Here is a 20597-nt window from a genome sequence, read left to right as displayed (position 1 = left end):
AGCGGCTATGAGATGGTTGGATTACTGTCTTCAAATACATGAAAGGCGATGAGGCGGATTCTAGCTGATGCTCCATCAATAGAGGTTAGGAGAAGATGGCTGCATTTTACAGAAGCAACAGGTTTGTTTGTAAAAAAAAATTTACTGACTCAGAGTAGAGTAAGATTCTAAGAGGATAGAAAATTTAAGGCACATTTGATCTTGAAAAGTGATAGGGAAACAAGCCAAACCGAAGTGTGCTCTGCCAAGCCCTGGCATGCTGCCTTGTGGCAGGAGGTCACTGTTGTGGTCTGAGGTCACTCCATCTACCATCTACACACTCCTCCCACCCACAGCGTGCTAAGGAAATATTCTCTTCAGAAATCTAGGACATCATCTCAACTTCTCCTCCTGAACTTCCACTGGAGATGAGGCCTCACACTGGGGCCAGCTGTCATGTCACAGTGGATGATCTTGTAAAGGAAATTAAGGTCCATTTGCCAGACTAAGGAAACTCAGAAATCAGAATCCGATAAAGTAAACAGGATGCAAGATCTGACCTAGGAGATTAAAATCATGTTATCAGCTAAAATCACAATCTTGGAACATGAGAAAAATATCTAAGTTTAAAACATAGGGGAAAAAAAATGATAGCCTACAAAGGAACAGAAGTTTCTGGAACCTTAAATTCTAATGCAGTGTGGCAAGGCCCCTCCCACCCCGGCCTGGCGTATGGGCTTTCCTCCAGGTTCCAGCTCCCTGCTTCTCTGAAATGTCTTGGCATCTTTAGGAGACCGCAGATTCTCTGGTCCCGTGACTCCAAACCTCAGAATCACTGAGGGAGCTTGATCAGAATACAGACCCCAAACTCCATCCAAACCAGTGACATGGATTCTCTAGATCTTGGATTTGGAAATCTGTGATTTTGAACAAGCTGCCGAGTGATTGATTCTTCTATAGCCCGCCCAGACCTGGTCATCAGGCCGGGCTTATGAAGGATTTTGCACCAGACAATAGTAGTTGGTCTGCTTGATGTGGAGCCTCCGAGCAGAGAACTATTGCTGCTAAAACATCATGAGGTGAAACATACTTTCAAAATATATTTTTAATTAAAATTTGCATTTTAGTTATTTCTCTTTTGTTAATTATTATTTCACACTTATGATTTATTTGAAGCAATATCACCAATATTGCTGAAATCCTTTAGCCAACATAATTTATTTCCAGTGATTATATGAGATTCTGCAATTCAAACGTGCTTAGTTTGAAGCCACAGTGGCCTGGATATTGACTGCTGAAATATACTAGTTCAGGGGTGAAAATAACAATAACAGTATCAGTGAACACTTACAGCGGTGCCCACTAGGTACTGGGCAGAGTGCTAATGCGAGTTAGGAGAGTTAATGCATTTCATCTTCTCTGAAAGCATGAGAGAGGATGAGATAGGTATTATTGGCTCAATTTCACAGCTGGGATATCTGAAGCACAGAGAAGTGATTTGTGCGGGTCTCACCACAGAGTCATGCCCAGACTCCAGAGTCCTCGCTCCTACTGGCCACACTGTCCTGCTGTCCACAACATCTCCCAGCAGTTAATCTCCATCTGCTCTGCAGGAACGCACCACACTCCCCCCAGCTCTGCATGGACACTTCCCTGGGGTGGCCCAGCTGCTCCAGGGCATCCACCTTCTCACCTACGCATGCTTCCTTGTGGACCTGTCCTGTGCTGGGTTGTGATGCTGAGAGCTGCTGATGGAGCCTGCTGCAGGAGTCATGGCTCTGATGCTCAGTGTGGCCTGAGCTCAGGGATGCTTCACCCCTGGGATGGCATCTTGCCCTTTCCTGCCAGCCCAGTGCCTTTCCCATAGGAGGTACTGACACTGTGCACCCTCCATACACAGCTCACTTGGACACATTTACTGAGTCATTGAGGACACAGGCTTTGATCCCATAGGACAAGGTGAATGCTGGACACTGGGGTGTATTTGGAATTGTCCCACCCCCTCACCAACAGGCACCCATTGTCCGCAGACCCCACTTGTGCACTGGGTCACCCATGGAAAGAAATTCCTAGCAAGACCCTCACCAAGTCTCTAAATATGCCTGGCAGTAATTGATCATATGAGTGAACACAGAAAGAAATTGATGATAATGAGGGCAAGAGACAAGTATCAGAGCCAAGATTTAAGCTTCAGTTTGGAGCTCCTGGCTCCCATCCCTCCAACCCTGTAGGCCCATATGCTGCCTCTCAGTGCAGCACCTGAACTCTAGAGGAAGTGAAGCACCTTGGAGCTATTTGGGGGACATCACGTGTTCTTTACCGAGTGTTCTTTCTGAATGTTCTTTACCAGGTAGGAGAGAGCTGGGATCCCAATCAGGGGTGGTCCTGATTTTAGAGCCAATGGAGTAACTTCCTGGATAAGGAGTTTATGAAAGCAGTATTAACACACTCTCAATTCAGGGTCTGTGCAGAGTATACACACCAATTAGGGGGGTGAGATGGGGATGAGTTCAAGAACTATACTCACAGCGCTTTCAGTGTTGTGGCTCAACTGAAGCCTTTAAAGGGATTAGTTCATTCTCACACAGCTCTGAGCAGGCCTTTAAGATGTGGTGGCTCACGCCTGTAATCTCAGCACTTTGGGAGGCTGAAGCGAGTGGATCTCTTGAGGTCAGGAGTTCGAGACTAGCCTGGCCAACATGGTGAAACCCCGTCTCTACTAAAAATACAAAAAAATTTAGCCAGGCATGGTGGCAGGTGCCTGTAATCCCAGCTACTTGGGAGGCTGAGGTGCGAGAATCACTTGAACCTGGGAGGTGGAGGTTGCAGTGAGCTGAGATCACGCCACAGCACTCCAGCCTTGGCAACAGAGAGAGACTCCGTCTCAAAAAAATAAATTATAAAGAAGAAGATGACTCTAGTTACACATTATAAAAGCAACTCCATGTTTGCTAGAGAGGTAGGTAGCCTGGAAGCAGCTGTGGGTTTTCTTCTGTGCTGCTTCAGTGTGGCATAAAATACTGAGTATTTGTTCCAACCCATCTTACTCTCTTCCTCAACTTTTTCTGGCCTGTGTCTTCTCATATGGAAGGGCTATAATAATTACATCATGCATCTGTGAGAATGAGAGGAGCCTATAGACTGGAAAGCACTTAGTAACCCACAAGTCACCATACAAATGGAGAGTGTTTCCTTCTGTTTCACTTTTAGTTACTCAGAGATGGTGCTAGTCATCTAGAACACTGTGCTGTTTGTGTGTGTGTGTGTGTGTGTGCTGTTTGTGTGTGTGTGTGTGTGTGTGTGTTTTAAGAGACAGGACATCTCTATGTTGCCCAAGCTGGAGTACAATGGCTACTCACAGGTGCCATCAGAATGCACTACATCTTTGAACTCCCCACATCAGCCTTCCACGTCGCTGAAACTACAGGCATGTGGCACTGTACACACCTTTGGATCGTTGTTTTTGTTTGGGGAACTACAGCAGGAGAGTGTGGTCAGGAGCATGGGATTGATGTGAAACCGGTGTGTGGTTGCTGGATTCCACAGAGAGGAATAAGGCACACATGAAGAGACCTTGCTGCAGTCCCCGAGGTGGAGATGCTATCTGAGCCTGGGACAGTGACTTAGGTAGACGGGCACACACACACTCTGAGTATTTCTGTTACTAATCCGTAAACATGGGACACCTAGCCAGTAAATCACACTTAATTGTTTACATATGTTCTACAAGCGTTCCGTTTATGGCAGTGTGCGGCAGCAGAAGGCGCTTCACAATGCTAATCTGTAAATAACATAGTATGTACAGGCCTGTTTGGCAATTAACTAAAATGAACAAATCAGTCATTGTGCTGGAGATACCCCTGTGAGTCCTGCAGAAACCATCCCCACATTAGAGCTGTTTCTCTCGGCATCCCCAGGTTCATTAAGACTTAAGATAAGGACCCCATTGTCCAATACTTGGAGACTTCTCCTCCACTGCTACTCTGTCTTTCTGAAAAAGCAGGGTTTCTCAGCAGCGGCACTACGGACATTTTGAGCTATAGGGTTCTTTGTGGTGGGGGCTGTCCTGGGCATCGTGGAAATGGCACCAGCCTCCAGCCAGAGAACAGCCGTTTCCAGGAAAGTTGTAAACAACTGTGCTTTGCACTGAGGCTCCAGCCTCCCCTCTACACACATAACCACCAGCTATGTCACAGGAAGTGGGTGAGGAAGCAGAAGAACAGCAAGTGACGGATTCATTCTGCAATGAGTAGCGCAGTGTTACAGCCTACGCAATATACTCCAGCTTTTTCCAGTTAAAAAGGAAATGTACTCAAGTGTTAGCTCCTCATCATCTTTGAAAGCATGACATTTTTCTAGTGCTGTTTTTATTTATGACAGTATTTCGCACTTCCATGGTGCCATGGAAGCTAGTGCCAGCTTATCTCAGTGCCATAGTCTTTGGTCTTCTATGTGTGAACATGCTCCCCTAACACACGATTACACATGTGCCAGGTTTTTTCAGGGCCCTGCCTGCCCTCTCTGCCCCCGTGTAATCCCACACCACTGACTTCCCAGCTGACCGACTATGATAAGATGACCTGCTTCACTGACATCCTCCACAGGGCTGGGAGTGGGGGCTGTTTTAGTCCCCAGGAAGGCCAACCTTGAATGACTCAGATGCAACACTATTTCCCAGTAATAAAAGCCCAGCTCCAGCTGTTGGCCTGAGGGTGGGAGCCTGTCATTTCTCAATAGAGCTTTGAAAAGACAGCCCTGTGAAGCTCCAACAGAAATGTGCTGCAGGTGTCCCGCAGACCTCTGCTGCCGCCCACCCCCGCTTGGCTTGTCACAGCTCGCCACCTTCCCCCTCTTCATTCTCTCGGGGGAAAAAAACCCAGGTAATGAAACACCTTCCTTTTAGGATGCCTTGATCTCTAAGGTGCTGGGGATAATATCCCCAATCTAGTGGAATTCTAACTCAGACTTTGTTTTCTACATTGAGAATCATTTCAGTAATGGAACAGCAGGAAGCACCCCAATGTCTCATTTTCTCTGAAAATAGAAATGACAGGGAAAATATCCATTGTTGGTGGCCTTCGATGGAACTCAAGCATCTTAGAAAGGCAGCCTGTGGAGCCTGCCTTTCTTCTGCTGGTGAGTGAGCAGTTGATGGCTGCTGGGCACATGCAGCTGGGCAAACACTAGGCTGATGCCTGCGATTCCTGGCTCTTCTCTTTTGTCTGTGGATGTTGCGCTGGGTGTCTGGGTGTTAATCTTCCTTTTCCACTATCCCCATCTCTACATCTGGAGAAAGCTTTTTCTCTTATGCGTATGCAAGGCCATTCTGAGCAAGTATCATGCCCCTCCGAATCCTTTCCTGAATAAATCCCACCCATTTTTCAGGAGTTAGCTCTCTCATTTTGGCATGTAGGTCCTATCTGATTCTGGGAGCATTTCCAAATGTTTTCTATTGAGAGCAGGTAGTGGTCATTATTCATGTTTAGAAGCCTCCATTCTCGGCATCAGCCTACCTGCAGCCTGACTCTGCTGTTGTAAAATAGTCTTCTTGGTGCCTCTTAGGCAGTTGCTAAAGCTCACGGCCCCAGGAAGCTTTTGATAGCTTCTTGGATCTTTTTCTGGAAGATTCCAGGCTCCTCTAGGCCACAGCACCCCGAACCCCACCTGACCAGCCCCTGGCTGTTCCTGTTTCCCACAGTCTGCTCTGAAGCCGTGAAGCCTTGGCAGCCTCTTTCTCAAGGGAGTCCTAGATATTAATGATAGTGGTACATCACATTGAAATGCTAAAATAGCAATCAGTGGAACTATTTCCCTGATGTGCAGGTCTAATGCGCTGTGTTGAATCAGAAGCCTTGCTCAGTGAGCAAACTCATTAAATCCTTAGGAGGAGCCTTCCTCAGAGACTGCCTTCACACACATGCCCTGCTCATCCTGTCCCAAGCCGACCCTGTCAGGGACGCTGTTTCTTGTACTTGCCTCGTAACTACCTCTTGGGGATGTGAGAGACCAGGGTTGTAAGAGGCGGCTGCCATAGAGAATACTTACAGAAAGAAAACACAGGAAAAAAAGGAGAAACTGTTCTTCCTCTCCTAGGAATGCAGGATGAGTTGCTTTCCCAAACCTACTCCCCAGGTTCATCCAAAATTTAAAGGCCCCAGGCTCTGAGAGATTTCCCTTGGGTGATACCCCTGTTCTTCATCCTGGCAACTCTGAGTGATGTGTGGGAAATGGAAGCGAGGCAGGAAAATCCTAGGAACCTGAACACCCGAATACTCTTGAAAGATCCATCTTTTAAAAAAAATATGTAAGTGTGTGGAGCTGTAATTTTTATATAATTGAGTGTTGGCCAAATATGAAAAACAATTGAATTGAATTCTTTTTTTATTATTATTATACTTTAAGTTCTGGGATACATGTGCAGAACGTGCAGGTCTGTTACATAGTATACACATGCCGTGGTGGTTTGCTGCACCCATCAACCTGTCATCTACATTAGGTATTTCTCCTAATGCTCTCCCTCCCCTAGCCCCCCAGCCTCCAACAGGCCCTGGTGTGTGATGTTCCCCTCCCTGGGTCCATGTGTTCTCATTGTTCTACTCCCACTTACGAGCGAGAACATGCAGTGTTTGCTTTTCTGTTCTTGTGTTAGTTTGTTGAGAATGATGGTTTCCAGCTTTATCTAGGTCCCTGCAAAGGACATGAACTCATTCGTTTTTATGGCTGCACAGTAGTCCATGGTATATATGTGCCACATTTTCTTTATCCAGTCTATCATTGATGGGTATTTGGGTTGGTTCCAAGTCTTTGCTATTGTGAATAGTGCTGCAGTAAACATATGTGTGCATGTATCTTTATAGTAGAATGATTTATCGTCCTTTGGGTATATACCCAGTAATGGGATTGCTGGGTCAATGGTATTTCTGGTTCTAGATCCTTGAGGAATCGCCATACTGTCTTCCACAATGGTTGAACTAATTTACACTCCCACTAACAGTGTAAAAGCATCCTTATTTCTCCGTATCCTCTCCAGCATCTGTTGTTTCCTAACTTTTTAATGATTGCCATTCTAACTGGCATGAGATGGTATCTAATTGTGGTTTTGATTTGCATTTCTCTGATGACCATTGATGATGAGCTGTTTTTCATATGTTTTTTGGCCACATGAATGTCTTCTTTTGAGAAGTGTCCCTTCATATCCTTTGCCCACTTTTTGATGGGGTTTTTTCTTGTAAATTTGTTTAAGTTCATTGTAGATTCTGGATTGTAGCCCTTTGTCAGATGGATAGATTGCAAAAATTTTCTCCCATTCTGTAGGTTGCCTGTTCACTCTGATGATAGTTTCTTTTGCTGGGCAGAAGCTCTTTAGTTTAATTAGATCCCATTTGTCAATTTTGGCTTTTGTTGCCATTGCTTTTCGTGCTTTAGTCATGAAGTCTTTGCCCATGCCTGTGTCCTGAATGGTATTGCCTAGGTTTTCTTCTAAGGTTTTTGTGGTTTTAGGTCTAACATTTAAGTCTTTAATCCATCTTGAGTTAATTTTTGTATAAGGTGTAAGGAAGGGGTCCAGTTTCAGTTTTCTGCATATGGCTAGCCAGTTTTCACAACACCATTTATTAAATAGGGAGTCCTTTCCCCATTGCTTGTTTTTGTCAGGTTTGTCAAAGATCAGACGGTTGTAAATGTGTGGCATTATTTCTGAGGCCTCTGTTCTGTTCCATTGGTCTATGTATCTGTTTTTGTACCAGTACCATGCTGTTTTGGTTACTGTGGCCTTGTAGTATAGTTTGAAGTCAGGTAGCGTGATGCCTCCAGCTTTGTTCTTTTTGCTTAGGATTGTATTGGCTGTACAGGCTCTTTTCTGGTTCCATATGAAATTAAAATATTTTTTTCTAATTCTATGAAGAAAGTCAATGGAAGCTTGATGGGGATAGCATTGAATCTATAAATTACTTTGGGCAGTATGGCCATTTTCATGATATTGATTGTCCTATCTATGAGCATGGAATGTTTTTCCATTTGTTTGTGTCCTCTCTTATTTCCTTAAGCAGTGGTTTGTAGTTCTCCTTGATGAGGTCCTTCACATCTCTTGTAAGTTGTATTCCTAGGTATTTTATTCTCTTTGTAGCAACTGTGAATGGGAGTTCACTCATTATTTGGCTCTCTGTTTGTCTATTATTGGTGTATATGAATGCTTGTGATTTTTGCACGTTGATTTTGTATCCTGAGACTTTGCTGAAGTTGCTTAATCTTTTGTTTTAAGCTTCACTCTTTTGCCTCTTCCTCTCATCATTGAAAAAAATGGTGGGATTAGGAAATGCATGTTCTCTGAGAACCTAAATGATCCATTTGACGTTTCGTTTAGTTTTATTTCCTCTCTCCATATTGTGGTTGAATCCAATAACATAGCCCCAAAATGATATACAGAAATGCAAAGAAGAAGAATAAAGGCTCCTGCATTATTCTGCAGTTAGCGTCATTATCTCTGGGGAGCTGGTAGTCTCTAGAGGATTATTGGGGTAGAAGAACCTGTGTTTTAGCACTATAACTTTGAGTGGACATGTGAGGCCAGTTCTGACCTGAAATCCTAGTGTCACATTCAGCAATCAAGTACTTCGGTGGCTCCTAAAATGACTGAAGACAATGCCCATGCCATGACACTAGCACTTATGAGGGCCCAAACATGGGCTATAGGGGTAGGCACTTGGTGCATTGGGTTGAGTCCTGTTGCCTTCCTTTTCTTTCTATATCAGCCTAAATGTTAAGATAATTCTTGGACAAACGGGAGACTCAAACCTTGCTCACAATGACAGGATTCTGAACATTTGTTCCATGTGAATTAATAGTAGTTAGGACTTTGTTTTGCAGCCTGGATTCTTTCCTATATGGCCTCCATGCCCTCTTCAAAGGTGACTTCAGAATAACAGCACGTGACGAGTGGGTATTTGCTGACATGGACCTACTGCATAAAGTTGTAGCTCCAGCTATCAGGATGTCCCTGAAACTTCACCAGGTAAAAACCTATTTATTTATTTATTTATTTAATTTTTGAGATGGAGTTTTGCTCTTGTTGCCCAGGCTGGGGTGCAATGGCATGATCTCGGCTTGCCACAACCTCCACCTCCCAGGTTCAAGCGATTGTCCTGCCTCAGCCTCCCAAGTAGCTGGGATTACAGGCATGCACCAGCATGCCCAGCTAATTTTGTGTTTTTAATAGAGATGGGATTTCTCCATGTTGGTCAGGCTGATCTCAAACTCCCGACCTTAGGTGATCTGCCCGCCTTGGCCTCCCAAAGTGCTGGGATTATAGGTGTGAGCCACCGTGCCTGGCCAAACCTATTTTTTTTTTTAAGTATCACTCAACTACTCAGGAGGTTAAGGTGGAAGGATTGCTTGAGCCCAGGAGTTTCAGGCTGCAGTGAGCTATGACTACACCACTGCACTCCAGCCTGGGTGACAGAGCAAGACCCTGTCATTTGGGGAAAAAAAAAGAAAGAGGATCAGCCTGAAACTTTAGGGGAAAAAATGGCCTTTGAAAAATATGGTCTTGGCCGGGCGCGGTGGCTCAAGCCTGTAATCCCAGCACTTTGGGAGGCCGAGACGGGTGGATCACGAGGTCAGGAGATCGAGACCATCCTGGATAACACAGTGAAACCCTGTCTCTACTAAGAAATACAAAAAACTAGCCGGGCGAGGTGGCGGGCGCCTGTAGTCCCAGCTACTCGGGAGGCTGAGGCCGGAGAATGGCGTGAACCCGGGAGGCGGAGCTTGCAGTGAGCTGAGATCTGGCCACTGCACTCCAGCCTGGGCTACAGAGCGAGACTCCGTCTCAAAAAAAAAAAAAAAAAAAAAAAAAAAAAAAGAAAAATATGGTCTCCTTTCTCTGCACAGCTCTGTAAGTGGGTTTATTACTTAGGTAACTAAGCATTGAAGCCATCCAGATATTCTTGACTTTAGCCAATGGTGATTTGCCCTCAAGAGCAGCTAGGACGTGGTGATACTCCACTAGGAGAAAGACAGGTATTGTGCAGAGACAATAACTTAGCAAAAGTGCCCAACCTATATCTAAAACTATATGTGAAAGTCAGAGGAACCTAAGCCATGAAGCTCTTTTCTAGGCATATTCCATTGGTTAGTGCAATGAGTTAAGAGGTGTCCTCTGTGCCGAGCTCAGGATTTGGAAAAAGAACAGGAGAGAGGAAGATGAGGAAAGGGCTTAGCTTTGGAGGTCACTGGACAGTTGCCACCTGCATGCTTCCTGGGGGTGAGTTCCTCTGATCCTTGCCCAGCCCCCATCCACACTTCTTCCCACCAGGACCAGTTCACTTGCCCTGATGAGTATGAAGACCCAGCAGTCCTCTACGAGGCCATCCAGTCCTTTGAGAAGAAGGTGGTCATCTGCCATGAGGGTGACCCAGCCTGGCGGGGCGCAGTGCTGTCCAATAAGGAAGAGCTGCTCACCCTGCGGCACGTGGTGGACGAGGGCGCCGACGAGTACAAGGTCATCATGCTCCACAGAAGCTTCCTGAGCTTCAAGGTGATCAAGGTATGGCAGCCACGCTTTCTGGGTCCCCCGTTGGCTCACATCTCTCTATCTAAGAAGAAATAGAATGGTGGTGGACAGGGGGCCACTGACACAGGAGTCCCTGTGCCAGCATCCTCTGTTCAGAGGAATGTTCTGGAAGGAGCACTGGCCGGCAAGTGGGGCAGGGCATGGCATCGGGCTGGGTGCTGCGTTCCCCTGGCAGGATCACCCTCCACCTCAGAGCCAGCACACAGGCACAGACTTTGCCAAGAAGACCCAGTAGACACACATGTAGGTGAGAGTCAGGATATAGCTTATTTGTAGAGACTTTTTAATTCTCTAGAACCCACACCTGTCTCTCATAACCCGTTCCTGGCTCCAATAAGCCTTATTCCCAATGGCTCTTCTTTTCATATAGCTTCAAATCACTAAGTGAAAACAAAAACTACTTTCTTTGCATTCTCTCTCAGTTTCCCCATGAAGATGGCATCATATCCGTCTTGCAGGACAGCTCTTCTGGCTTGACTGTGAAAAGAGCTTTACACCAAACTTTTGTAGTCACAGATATTCAGTCCCAGAGTCCTGCTCTCTCATTGTAGTTAAAAACCAATAGATTGGCCAAGGCGGGTGGATCACCTGAGGTCAGGAGTTCGAGACCATCCTGACCAACATGGAGAAACCCTGTCTCTACTAAAAAATACAAAATTAGCCAGGTGTGTTGGTGCATGCCTGTAAGCCCATCTACTCAGGAGGCTGAGGCAGGAGAATTGCTTGAATCCAGGAGGCGGAGGTTGCGGTGAGCCAAGATTGTGCCATTGCACTCCAGCCTGGGCAACAAGAGTGAAACTCCATCTAAAAAAAAAAGAAAAGAAAAGAAACCAATAGACTGGAAAACACAGGCCATCTGCCTTTCTTCCCATTCCCTCTCTGACCGGCAGGTTAACAAAGAATGCGTCCGAGGACTTTGGGCTGGACAGCAGCAGGAGCTCATATTTCTTCGCAACCGCAATCCAGAGCGCGGCAGCATCCAGAACAATAAGCAGGTCCTGCGGAACTTGATTAACTCCTCCTGCGATCAGCCCCTGGGGTACCCCATGTATGTCTCCCCACTAACCACATCCTACCTAGGGACCCACAAGCAGCTGAAGAACGTCTGGGGTGGACCCATCACTTTGGACAGAATTAGGACCTGGTTCTGGACCAAGTGGGTAAGGTAAGTTTTTACAACAAATGCCTCTATCCAGATGTTGGGGGAAGGCATGGGGGATGCAGGGAGCTCTGTACTCCTGGTTCAGATTTCAGTGTCAGCCACCATTTTCTCATATGATTAAAACTGCTACCCCCAAGTGGCATTGAACAGATCATTTGTTTCAGCAAGCAGTCTCAGATTATGAATCCATGGGAAATCTCATACAGATGAGAATCTCTTTCCCCCACATTTGCACAGGCTGAGAATCTGCTTGAGTTCTTGCAGAGCTGCCAAGGTCATGAGTCTTTAGCAGTAACCGTTCCACATCTGTTAGCAAGAACTGGAAGAACATTCCAGCACACAGTTCTCATCCAATAAGTCTTCTTACCTGGACATAGTAATCAGTTGGGATGAATTCTAAGAAGTTTTGCCGGAAGATGCAGAGCTCCCCATCGAGCCTCGGCACTAAGGGTTCCTATGGAAGGTTGAGACTGAAGCCCATTCATCCTGGTGCAGTCTGTTCATTGACCAGATGCCGAGGTTTGCGAACAACAGCCCCTCTTCCCACCAGCATGCCAGGTGGCTGCTCACCTGGAGAGGATGGTCTTCGATCCCGATTTAGGCAAGGCCATGGTGGAGCGTTTAGGGGGATTAGGAATGTGTTGGTGAGAATCCTCAAAGGATTTCTCCCTCCCACAGGATGCGGAAGGACTGCAATGCCCGCCAGCAGAGTGGCGGCAACATTGAAGACGTGGACGGAGGAGGGGCCCCGGCGACAGGTGGCAGCAATGCCCCGAGTGGTGGCAGCCAGGAGAGCAGCACAGAACAGCCCAGAAAAGGTGGTGCTCAGCACGGGGTGTCATCCTGTGAAGGGACACAGAGAACAGGTGGGTGCAGTGGGGGCCTCCGAACTACTGATGAAGTCCTATTTGGTCCCAGTGAGCAATGCCCTGAGTTATGATGTTGTTTTGACCTCTGAGAGCACCTTCTTGCATTGGGACAATAGATGCCGGAAATTTGCAAACTCTTGTAATTTCTGCTCAGAAAAACAACTCTCCATCTGTTAGATTCAGCTTTTACCATTTATCTATCTGTCCATGACCTTGGCCAGCCATTCATCTGTCTGTCCACCTGTCCAGGGGTCGCTCCATTCCATTCCATCTCTCACTCTATGACCGCGTGATGGTGTGCCTTCTGCATCTGGCCGTGTTGTAGCTATTGACCCATGTAGTGTCTTCCTCTTCTGCAAGTGTTTGTGGGGTACACAAACAGGCCTCCTGCCTTCCCTCTCCTGCTTCTCACTGATTCTCACCTTCCTCCACTTAGACTTGACATTTCAGAGCAGAAGAAAAGAGGGGAGGAAGGGTGCCCACAGATAGGAACCTAGGAGGTAGCTGCAGCCAAGCTTGGCTGAATCTAAAGTTTAAAATCATGTTTAAACTAACACCCAAATAGTTATGCTCCACCAGATGGATGAAGTTCCAAAACTCCACTGGTGGTCTGTGCTGGGGAAGAGGTGGCTGGACTAGAAAAGGAGGTCCTGAGGGCTGGCAGAGGATGAGTGTCCTGGGAACATGAGAGAGATGAATGCTCTGCCCTGGTTCCTGCTGGCCCTTGGCTTTACCCTCTGAAGCATGTTAGTGGTTTTACCTTTTGGCCTCAGTTCTTCCTCACTGTCCAGGAGCGTTTAATAAGTGCCTCTGTGCATGCTTCTCCTGCCAGCTCTGCACCAAATGAGCCAGGAGTTACAGTCCCTGCCTCCTGGGAGTGCCCAGAGCAAGGCAGAGGATTGAACAGAGACAGTAGGATGTACGCAAACATGGGCAAGACATGAGAGAGAAAAAGAGAGAGAGACAGAGAGAGAGAGAGAGAGGATGTGTAAACCAAAAAGTATCTGAGACAGCTTTCAATTAATTTAGAGGTTTATTTTGCCAAGGTTAAAGATGTGCTGAGGGAAAAGGGACATGAGCGACAGACCCAACTGTGGCTACTTTTTCCAAAGAGGATTTGGGGACTTCATTATTTAAAGGGGAAAGAATGGGCAATAGGGGAAAAAGGCGGGGCGGGGGGTAGGGAAAAGGGGCATTTTGCAACCACTGCAACCCGCCTTTGAGGCTTTTGATCAACCTTCGCTGAATCCACATTTTACATGTAAAAAGAGTGGGTAGAGAAATAGTCAATTGTACATTCATCTCTAGCTCTGCAGATCTGCATTTTTACATACAGTAAACATAGAGTTGAAGAAGGAGTCATGAGTGCCTTTGTCTCAGGTGAGCAGATGGAGGACTCCTAGTCCTTTCTTTGTCCCACATTTGTAAAGATAAGCTGTTCATTTACATTTTCAGGGTGAAATTTAACAGAACTGTTTTAGAGTAAAGATCTTGGGGCCCACAAGGAATTTCTCTGCAAGCAAATTAGAAGGGAGGCAGTTTTGCGTGTCTCGGTTCCCAGGCTTGACTTTTTCCTTTGGCATATGAGTTTGGGGAGATTTTATTTTCCTTTCACAGATGCTAGATAGGTAGATAGGGACTGATTGATAGAGGACAGAAAGAAAGGTAGGTAGGTAGATAGATAGGTAAATAGACAAAATAGGTAGTATCAGCTGCTCAAAAGAAAGGAAAAAAGATCTCCCCCTGCCCCACCCACCCCATGCTGTTTACTCTGAGGCCCTGCAGGACGCCTGCTGGAGGCCTCCCGTGCAGCTCCCAGGCCTCCAGTATCTCACTGTTTAGTTAACATTTCTTATCGCATGAAAAATGTGTTTCAGGATCACGGGAGTGACTTTCCAGATGGGAAAATGCAGAGTAGCTTCCAAACGGTGAAATGCCTAAGCATCTGTCATTTGCCAGTACTTCGAGGTGACTTGTGTGGACCAGAGAAAGTCTAGAGTCAGGGGGGTCTGGCTACGGGGTGGGCAGGGTCCGAGACAGGAGTCAGAGGTGGGGGTTCCAGAAGTGCTTCAGACCTGGTTTCTTGAGGCTTGGCAGAAAAGAAATTGGAGGCTGGGTGCTGTGGTGCACGCCTATAATCCCAGCACTTTGGGAGGCTGAGGTGGGAGGATCACTTGAGGTCAGGAGTTCCAGACCAGCCTGGCCAACATGGTGAAACCCCGTCTCTACTAAAAATACAAAAAACACTTAGCCGGGTGTGGTGGTGGGTGCTTGTAATCCCAGCTACTTTGGAGGCTGAGGCAGGAGAATCCCTTGAACCCAGGAGGCGGAGGTCGCAGTGAGCCGAGATCACGCCACAGCGCTCCAGCCTGGGCAGGGAAAAAAAAAAATTGCAAACACCTTCTTTTCTTTCTTCCTAGTAAAACAGTGCCTGCAACTGGCCTTGCCTGGAAGAGCTGGTGTTCCTTCCACTCCCTGCAGTCCAAACACCATAGGCAGTGAGCATTCCTCACATTTACAAGAGCAATCACAGCTTCCCGTTTGTGGAAGATGTCAGAGCAAGATCTTTTTTTTAAAATTGGATTTTTAACTTAAAATTTAATAATCAAACTATACAATCAGCATAGTTTAAAACTGAAACAGGACTGCCTGGATTAAAACAAAAATCATGGGTTTCCCCACCTCACACCCCAGGAGCATTCCTAATTCCCAGAGGTTACTGCTTCCAACTCTTGCAGCTGCTTTGTATTTTTTGGGCATCTACCTCCACATATTTAAATGACATGCTTACTCTGGAGCAGGATCTACTAAAGCCCAGACCAGCTATTAAATTTCTCATGAATGCTTCTTAAAACTGCTCCTGCCAAGGCCACCGCTGACTTTCTACATTTTACAAGTAAAGGTGCGTGCCTGGCAAAATACCCCACACCCCACATGCCTTGGCCACACCTGCAGCCTGACTTTGTCCCAGGCTCTGAGACCCGTTGTTGTCCTGCTAGGGGGATGGAGGGTTGGGGAGATTTATGAAGCCCTGGGCCAAGCATCAGCTGCTTTGAACTCACCCGCCTTGCTGCCACTCTGCTCTTTCTTTGCTCCCACGGCTATTCACGGCATCTTTGCTGCAGGATATAAAATTTGGTAACAGTAACAGTTCTCAGGTGCTACTCTACCAACACCATCCTGAGTACTTTCATGTGCAAATTCACTGGATCCTCACCACGGCTCTTAGAGATGCAGGCGGTTTCACCGTCCTCATCTTACAGATAAAGAAACTGAGTGTATTAGTCTGTTTTCACATTGCTATAAAGATACTACCTGAGACTGGGTAATTTACAAAGGACGGAGGTTTAATTGACTCACAGTTCTGCATGGCTGGGGAGACCTCAAGAAACTTACAATTATGGTGGAAGGCGAAGGGGAAGCAACGTAAGCACATCTTACATGGTGGCAGGAGAGAGCAAGAGTGAGGAAGTGCCACACTTTAAAACCACCAGCTCTCATGAGAACTCACTCACTATGATAAAAACAGCCTGGGGGAAACCACCCCCATGATTCAGTCACCTCCCACCAGGTCCCTCCCTCGACACATGGGGATTTTTTTTGGGTGGGGATACAGAGCTAAACCATATTATTCTGTCTCTAGTCCCTCCTAAATCTCATGCCCTTTCACATTTCAAAACCAATCATGCCTTCCCAACCATCCCCCAAAGTCTTAACTCATTCCAACATTAACTCAAAAGTCCAAATCCAAAATCTCATCTGAGACAAGACAAGTCCCTTCCACCTATGAGCCTGTAAAATCAAAAACAAGTTAGTTACTTCAAAGATACAATGGGGGAACAAGCATTGGGTAAATGTTCCCCTTCCAAATGGAAGGAATTGGCCAAAACAAAGGGGCCACAGGCCCCATGCAAGTCCAAAACCCAGCTGGGCAGTCATTAAATCTTAAAGCTCCAAAATCTCCTTCAATGCCATGTCTCACATCCAGGTCACACTGGCGCAAGAGGTGGGCTTCCAATGCCTTGGGCAGTTCTGCATGGGTACCATCCCCGCAGCTGCTTTCATGGGCTGGGGTTGAGTGTTTGCAGCTTTTCCAGGTGCACGGTGGAAGCTGTTGGTGTATCTACCTTTCTGGGATCTGGAGGATGGTGGCCCTCTTCTCACAGCTCCACTAGGCAGTAACCCAGTGGGACTCTGGGGGCTCCAACCACATATTTCCCTTCCACACTGCCCTAGCAGAGGTTCTCCATGAGAGCTCCGTCCCTGCAGCAGACTTTTGCCTGGATGCCCGGCATTTCTATACCTCCTCTGAAATCTAAGCAGAGGTTCCCAAAGTTCCACTCTTGTCTTCTGCACACCCTCAGGCCCAACACCACATGAAAGCAGCAAAGGCTTGGAGTTTGCACCCTCTGAAGCAATGACCCAAGCTGTACCTTGGCCCCTTTTAGCCATGTTGGAGTTGGAGTGGTTGGGATGCAGGGCACCAAATCCAGAGGCTGCACAGAATGGTGGTGTCCGTGGCCCAACCCATGAAACCATTTTTCCCTCCTAGGCCTCCAGGCTTGTGATAGGAGGGGCTTCTGTGAAGATCTCTGAAATGCCCTGGAGACATTTTCCCCATTGTCTTGGCTATTAACATTGTGCTCCTTGTTACTTATGCAAATTTCTGCAGTGGGCTTGAATTCCTCCCCAGAAAATGGGCTTTTCTTTTCTCCTCCATCGTCAGGCTGCAAATTTTTCAAACCTTTATATTCTGCTTCCTTTTTAAACATAAGTTCTACTTCCAAACCATCTCTTCATGAACAAATATGACTGAAAGCTTTCAGAATAAGTCAGGTCACCTCATGAATCCTTTGCTGCTTATACATTTCTTCCACCAGGTACCCTAAATCATCTCTCTCAAGTTCAAAGTTCCACAGATCTCTAGGGCAGGGGTAAAATGCCGCCAGTGTCTTTGCTAAAGCACAGCAAGAGTGACCTTTGTTCTAGTTCCCAAAAAGTTTCTCATCTCCATCTGAGACCACCTCAGCCTGGACTTCATTGTCCATATCACTATCAACATTTTGGTCATAACCACTGAGCAAGTCTCTAGGAAGTTCCAAACTTTCACTCATCTGCCTGTCTTCTTCTGAGCCCCCCAAACTATTCCAATCTCTGGCTATCACCCAGTTCCAAAGTTGCTTCCCCATTTTCAGGTATCTTTATAGCAATACCCCACTGTGCTGGTACCAATTCTCCATAAAAGTCCATTTTCACACTGCTATAAAGATACAACCTGAGACTGGGTAATTTATAAAAATAGGTTTAAATGACTCACAGGTCCACATGGCTGGGGAGGCCTCAGGAAACTTACAATCATGGCAGGAGGTGAAGGGGAAGCAAGGTGTGTCTTACATGGCAGCAGAAGAGAGTGAGACCAAGGAAGTGCCACACTTTAAAACTATCAGCTCTCACGAGAACTCACCCGCTATCACGAGAACGGCCTGGGGAAACCACCCCCATGATCCATTCACTTCCCAGCAGGTCTGTCCCTCAAAACATGGGGATTATAATTCAAGATGAAATTTGGGTGGAGACCAGAGGCCTAGAAAACTTAGGTCACTGTCCAGTGTCACCCAGCCAGGCAGTGGCCAGTCTGAAAGTCATGCCTAGGCGAGCTGGCCACAGAACTTGTGATCCCAACCACCTTGCACCATCCCATTGTCCTGGCCCCAGGGATGCTGCTTCAAGTGTCCTTGTCCCCAGCCCTGGGAATGAGCTGATGGAAGCAAGCATTACTGAACACTGAGTGTGCCACCCTTGCTTCCTGCCTTCCATCTGTGCAGCTGGCATGTCCCTGCCCAGCATGACTTTGTCCTGTCCCCTGGCTGGCAAGGGTTCCACTTATAAGTGATCTTCCTTCTGGCCTCACGAGCAGGCAAAGCTGACACCCAGTTCTTTCTGAAGCAGCCAGCAGGGGCTCCTTTACTTTCTCACTGTGGTCAGGGAGGGACAGGGGCAGAGCAAGGGACTGTCTCAAGTCCCTTTCCAGCTCAAGGAGCTGACATGCTGAGGAAAGAAGGCACTGCAGCCTAGGAAGCTATGCCAAGGCTTTTATCCCCAGCAGAGGGTCAGAGAGCTAGAAGGGGACAGGGGAGATTGAACAAGGCGTGCCACCCCTTTCCTACTTAAAAGAAGGAAAAACCTCTCCTATCGTCTCTCCTGCTTTTTCTCTCTGGTCTTTCATGCAGCTCTGAAACTCACAAAATCGTAAATCTCCACAAAGCAAGTCAGAGTGATTTTATTTAAACTTAAATCAGTTCACATTGTTCTTCTGTTGAATGATGGCTTCAGCTCAGAATTTGTGAGTCTCCTTAGGCTGCCATAACAAAGTACCATGGCTCGGGTGGCTTAAACAGCATGAACCTACTGTCTGCCAGTTCTGGAGGCTGCAAGTCTGAGATCCAGGTGTGGGGCAGGCTTGGTTCCCCCTGAGGGCTGGAGGGGAGTGGGGTCCAGGACCCTTCCCTAGCTTGTGGTGGTTCTTTGGCATCTTTGGCATCCCCTGGCCTGGAGAAGCACCACTGAGCTCTGGCTTCGTCTTCACATCGTGTTCTCCCTGTGTGCTTGTCTGTGTCCACACGTCCCTTTTTTATAAGGACACTGGTCATCTTGGACTCAGGGCCCATCCTACTCCAGTATGATCTTATCTTAATGAACTACATTTGCAATGACCCTGTATCAAAGTAAGGCCCCACCCTGAGGTCCTGGGGGTTAAGGCTTCAACAGAGGAATCTGGGGAGGGAACACGATTCAGCCCGGAACACCCACGCACATCCCATGCGCACCCCTCCCCTGCAGACCCCATCTGACCTGCTGCCTCTCTGATGCCTTCTCTCAGCCCTCTCCTACAAGCCCATATCCCCAGCACACGGCCTCTTACTGTCCCTCACCAGTGTCAAGCATTCTCCTCCTCAGGACCCCCTCAGCTGCTGCCTCCTCTGTGTCAAACGTGCCTCTCCCAGGCTTGCAGCTCCTTCATTCACTCACGCAGCCTCCCATCAAATCCCAGCTTATCCAAGAGACCCCGGCCAGCCTTCCATACAGCACTGCCGTCCCCCTGCCCCACTTTCTCTTCCCCTCCAATCCGTACCTGATGCATGTCCCTCGTCTGTGGTCGGAATTCCCCATGAGCTGTTCACTGCCCGGCACCTAGGACAGTGCAGCCCACACTGGATGCTCAGTTGGGCAGCTGTAACTTCTGCAGAGCCTGTGACAGGAGCACACGTGAAGACCATGCCACCCTCCTCCCTGCTCTCCCCACATCCTGCCAGGTGAGGGGCTGCCTGCATACACTGGAGCCACCCATTCGCATGCCCGTCTGGGGGTGCACACGCCTGCAAGTAGACCCAAGGTCCGCCCTGGGAGGGGACCCTGGGGAAGAGGCCTGTGCAGGCCCCAGTTTGGGGCAGCGAATTCTGGAGTCCTGGGAACCCAGCACATGGCCAAGCAGGAGTGGGTGGGAGCTGGTTGACATGCTCCCGCTCCACAGCTTCCTGGCCCTGTGGGGACACAGATGGCTGCAGGGGCCACCAAGGGAAACCTCTGAGGTGCTGAGCTGGGTAGTAAGCATGGTCTGGGCTCAGCAGACAAAGGTTGAATGAATGAGTGGATGGTTACCCCTCCTGGCCTCAGCCACTTACACTACAGCTTCCCTAGAGGGCGAGGGTGTAAGGCCCTCGGGTCTCAGACTTGCAGCTGTAGCCAGGTTCTATCACAGCCAAGAGCAGCGGAGCCAGGAGCTGCCAATCTTGTTGGCTCTCCTGAAATGTACCATCATGTCCTTGGTGCCCCAATCCCCCTGCCAGAATCCCTCCAGGATGTGACTCAGCTGTCCAGAAGGCTCTCCAGGAGACCCAGGACTGAAGGCTCCTGGTGATACTTGGTGATAGGGCTCTGAAAAGAGGGGCCTTAAAGACAGCTGATAGGCTGAGGGGAGGACTGCACCCATGGTCCCCTTCAGGTACTTCCCCAGCCC

General features: G+C 47.6%; 1 protein-coding gene and 1 long non-coding RNA gene across 3 annotated transcripts in view; one reads left to right on the top strand and one right to left on the bottom strand.

Moving 5' to 3' along the window:
* PCNX2 (pecanex 2) overlaps window positions 1-20597 on the top strand; it is a 309611-nt gene that overhangs the window by 281775 nt on the left and 7239 nt on the right. Inside the window, exons 29-32 of one of the 2 annotated variants that reach the window (XM_050769598.1) lie at window positions 8845-8989; window positions 10292-10522; window positions 11440-11714; window positions 12390-12577. In XM_050769598.1, the coding sequence (XP_050625555.1) occupies window positions 8845-8989; window positions 10292-10522; window positions 11440-11714; window positions 12390-12577 (839 nt within the window). Of the gene's footprint in view, window positions 1-8829; window positions 8990-10291; window positions 10523-11439; window positions 11715-12389; window positions 12578-20597 lie in introns of both variants that reach the window. The other variant, XM_050769591.1, reaches the window with a different exon arrangement.
* Window positions 10515-20454, bottom strand: LOC126942640 (uncharacterized). Its single transcript, XR_007721594.1, has 3 exons — window positions 19713-20454; window positions 15643-15699; window positions 10515-11353 (listed from the first exon to the last, which is right to left on the bottom strand). It is a non-coding gene; the product is annotated as an uncharacterized LOC126942640 (long non-coding RNA).

This window comes from Macaca thibetana, chromosome 1 (assembly GCF_024542745.1).
Source record: "Macaca thibetana thibetana isolate TM-01 chromosome 1, ASM2454274v1, whole genome shotgun sequence".
NCBI lineage: Eukaryota > Metazoa > Chordata > Mammalia > Primates > Cercopithecidae > Macaca > Macaca thibetana.
Note: the sequence above shows the minus strand (reverse complement) of the source record. Positions and strands in the feature narration are given on the sequence as shown.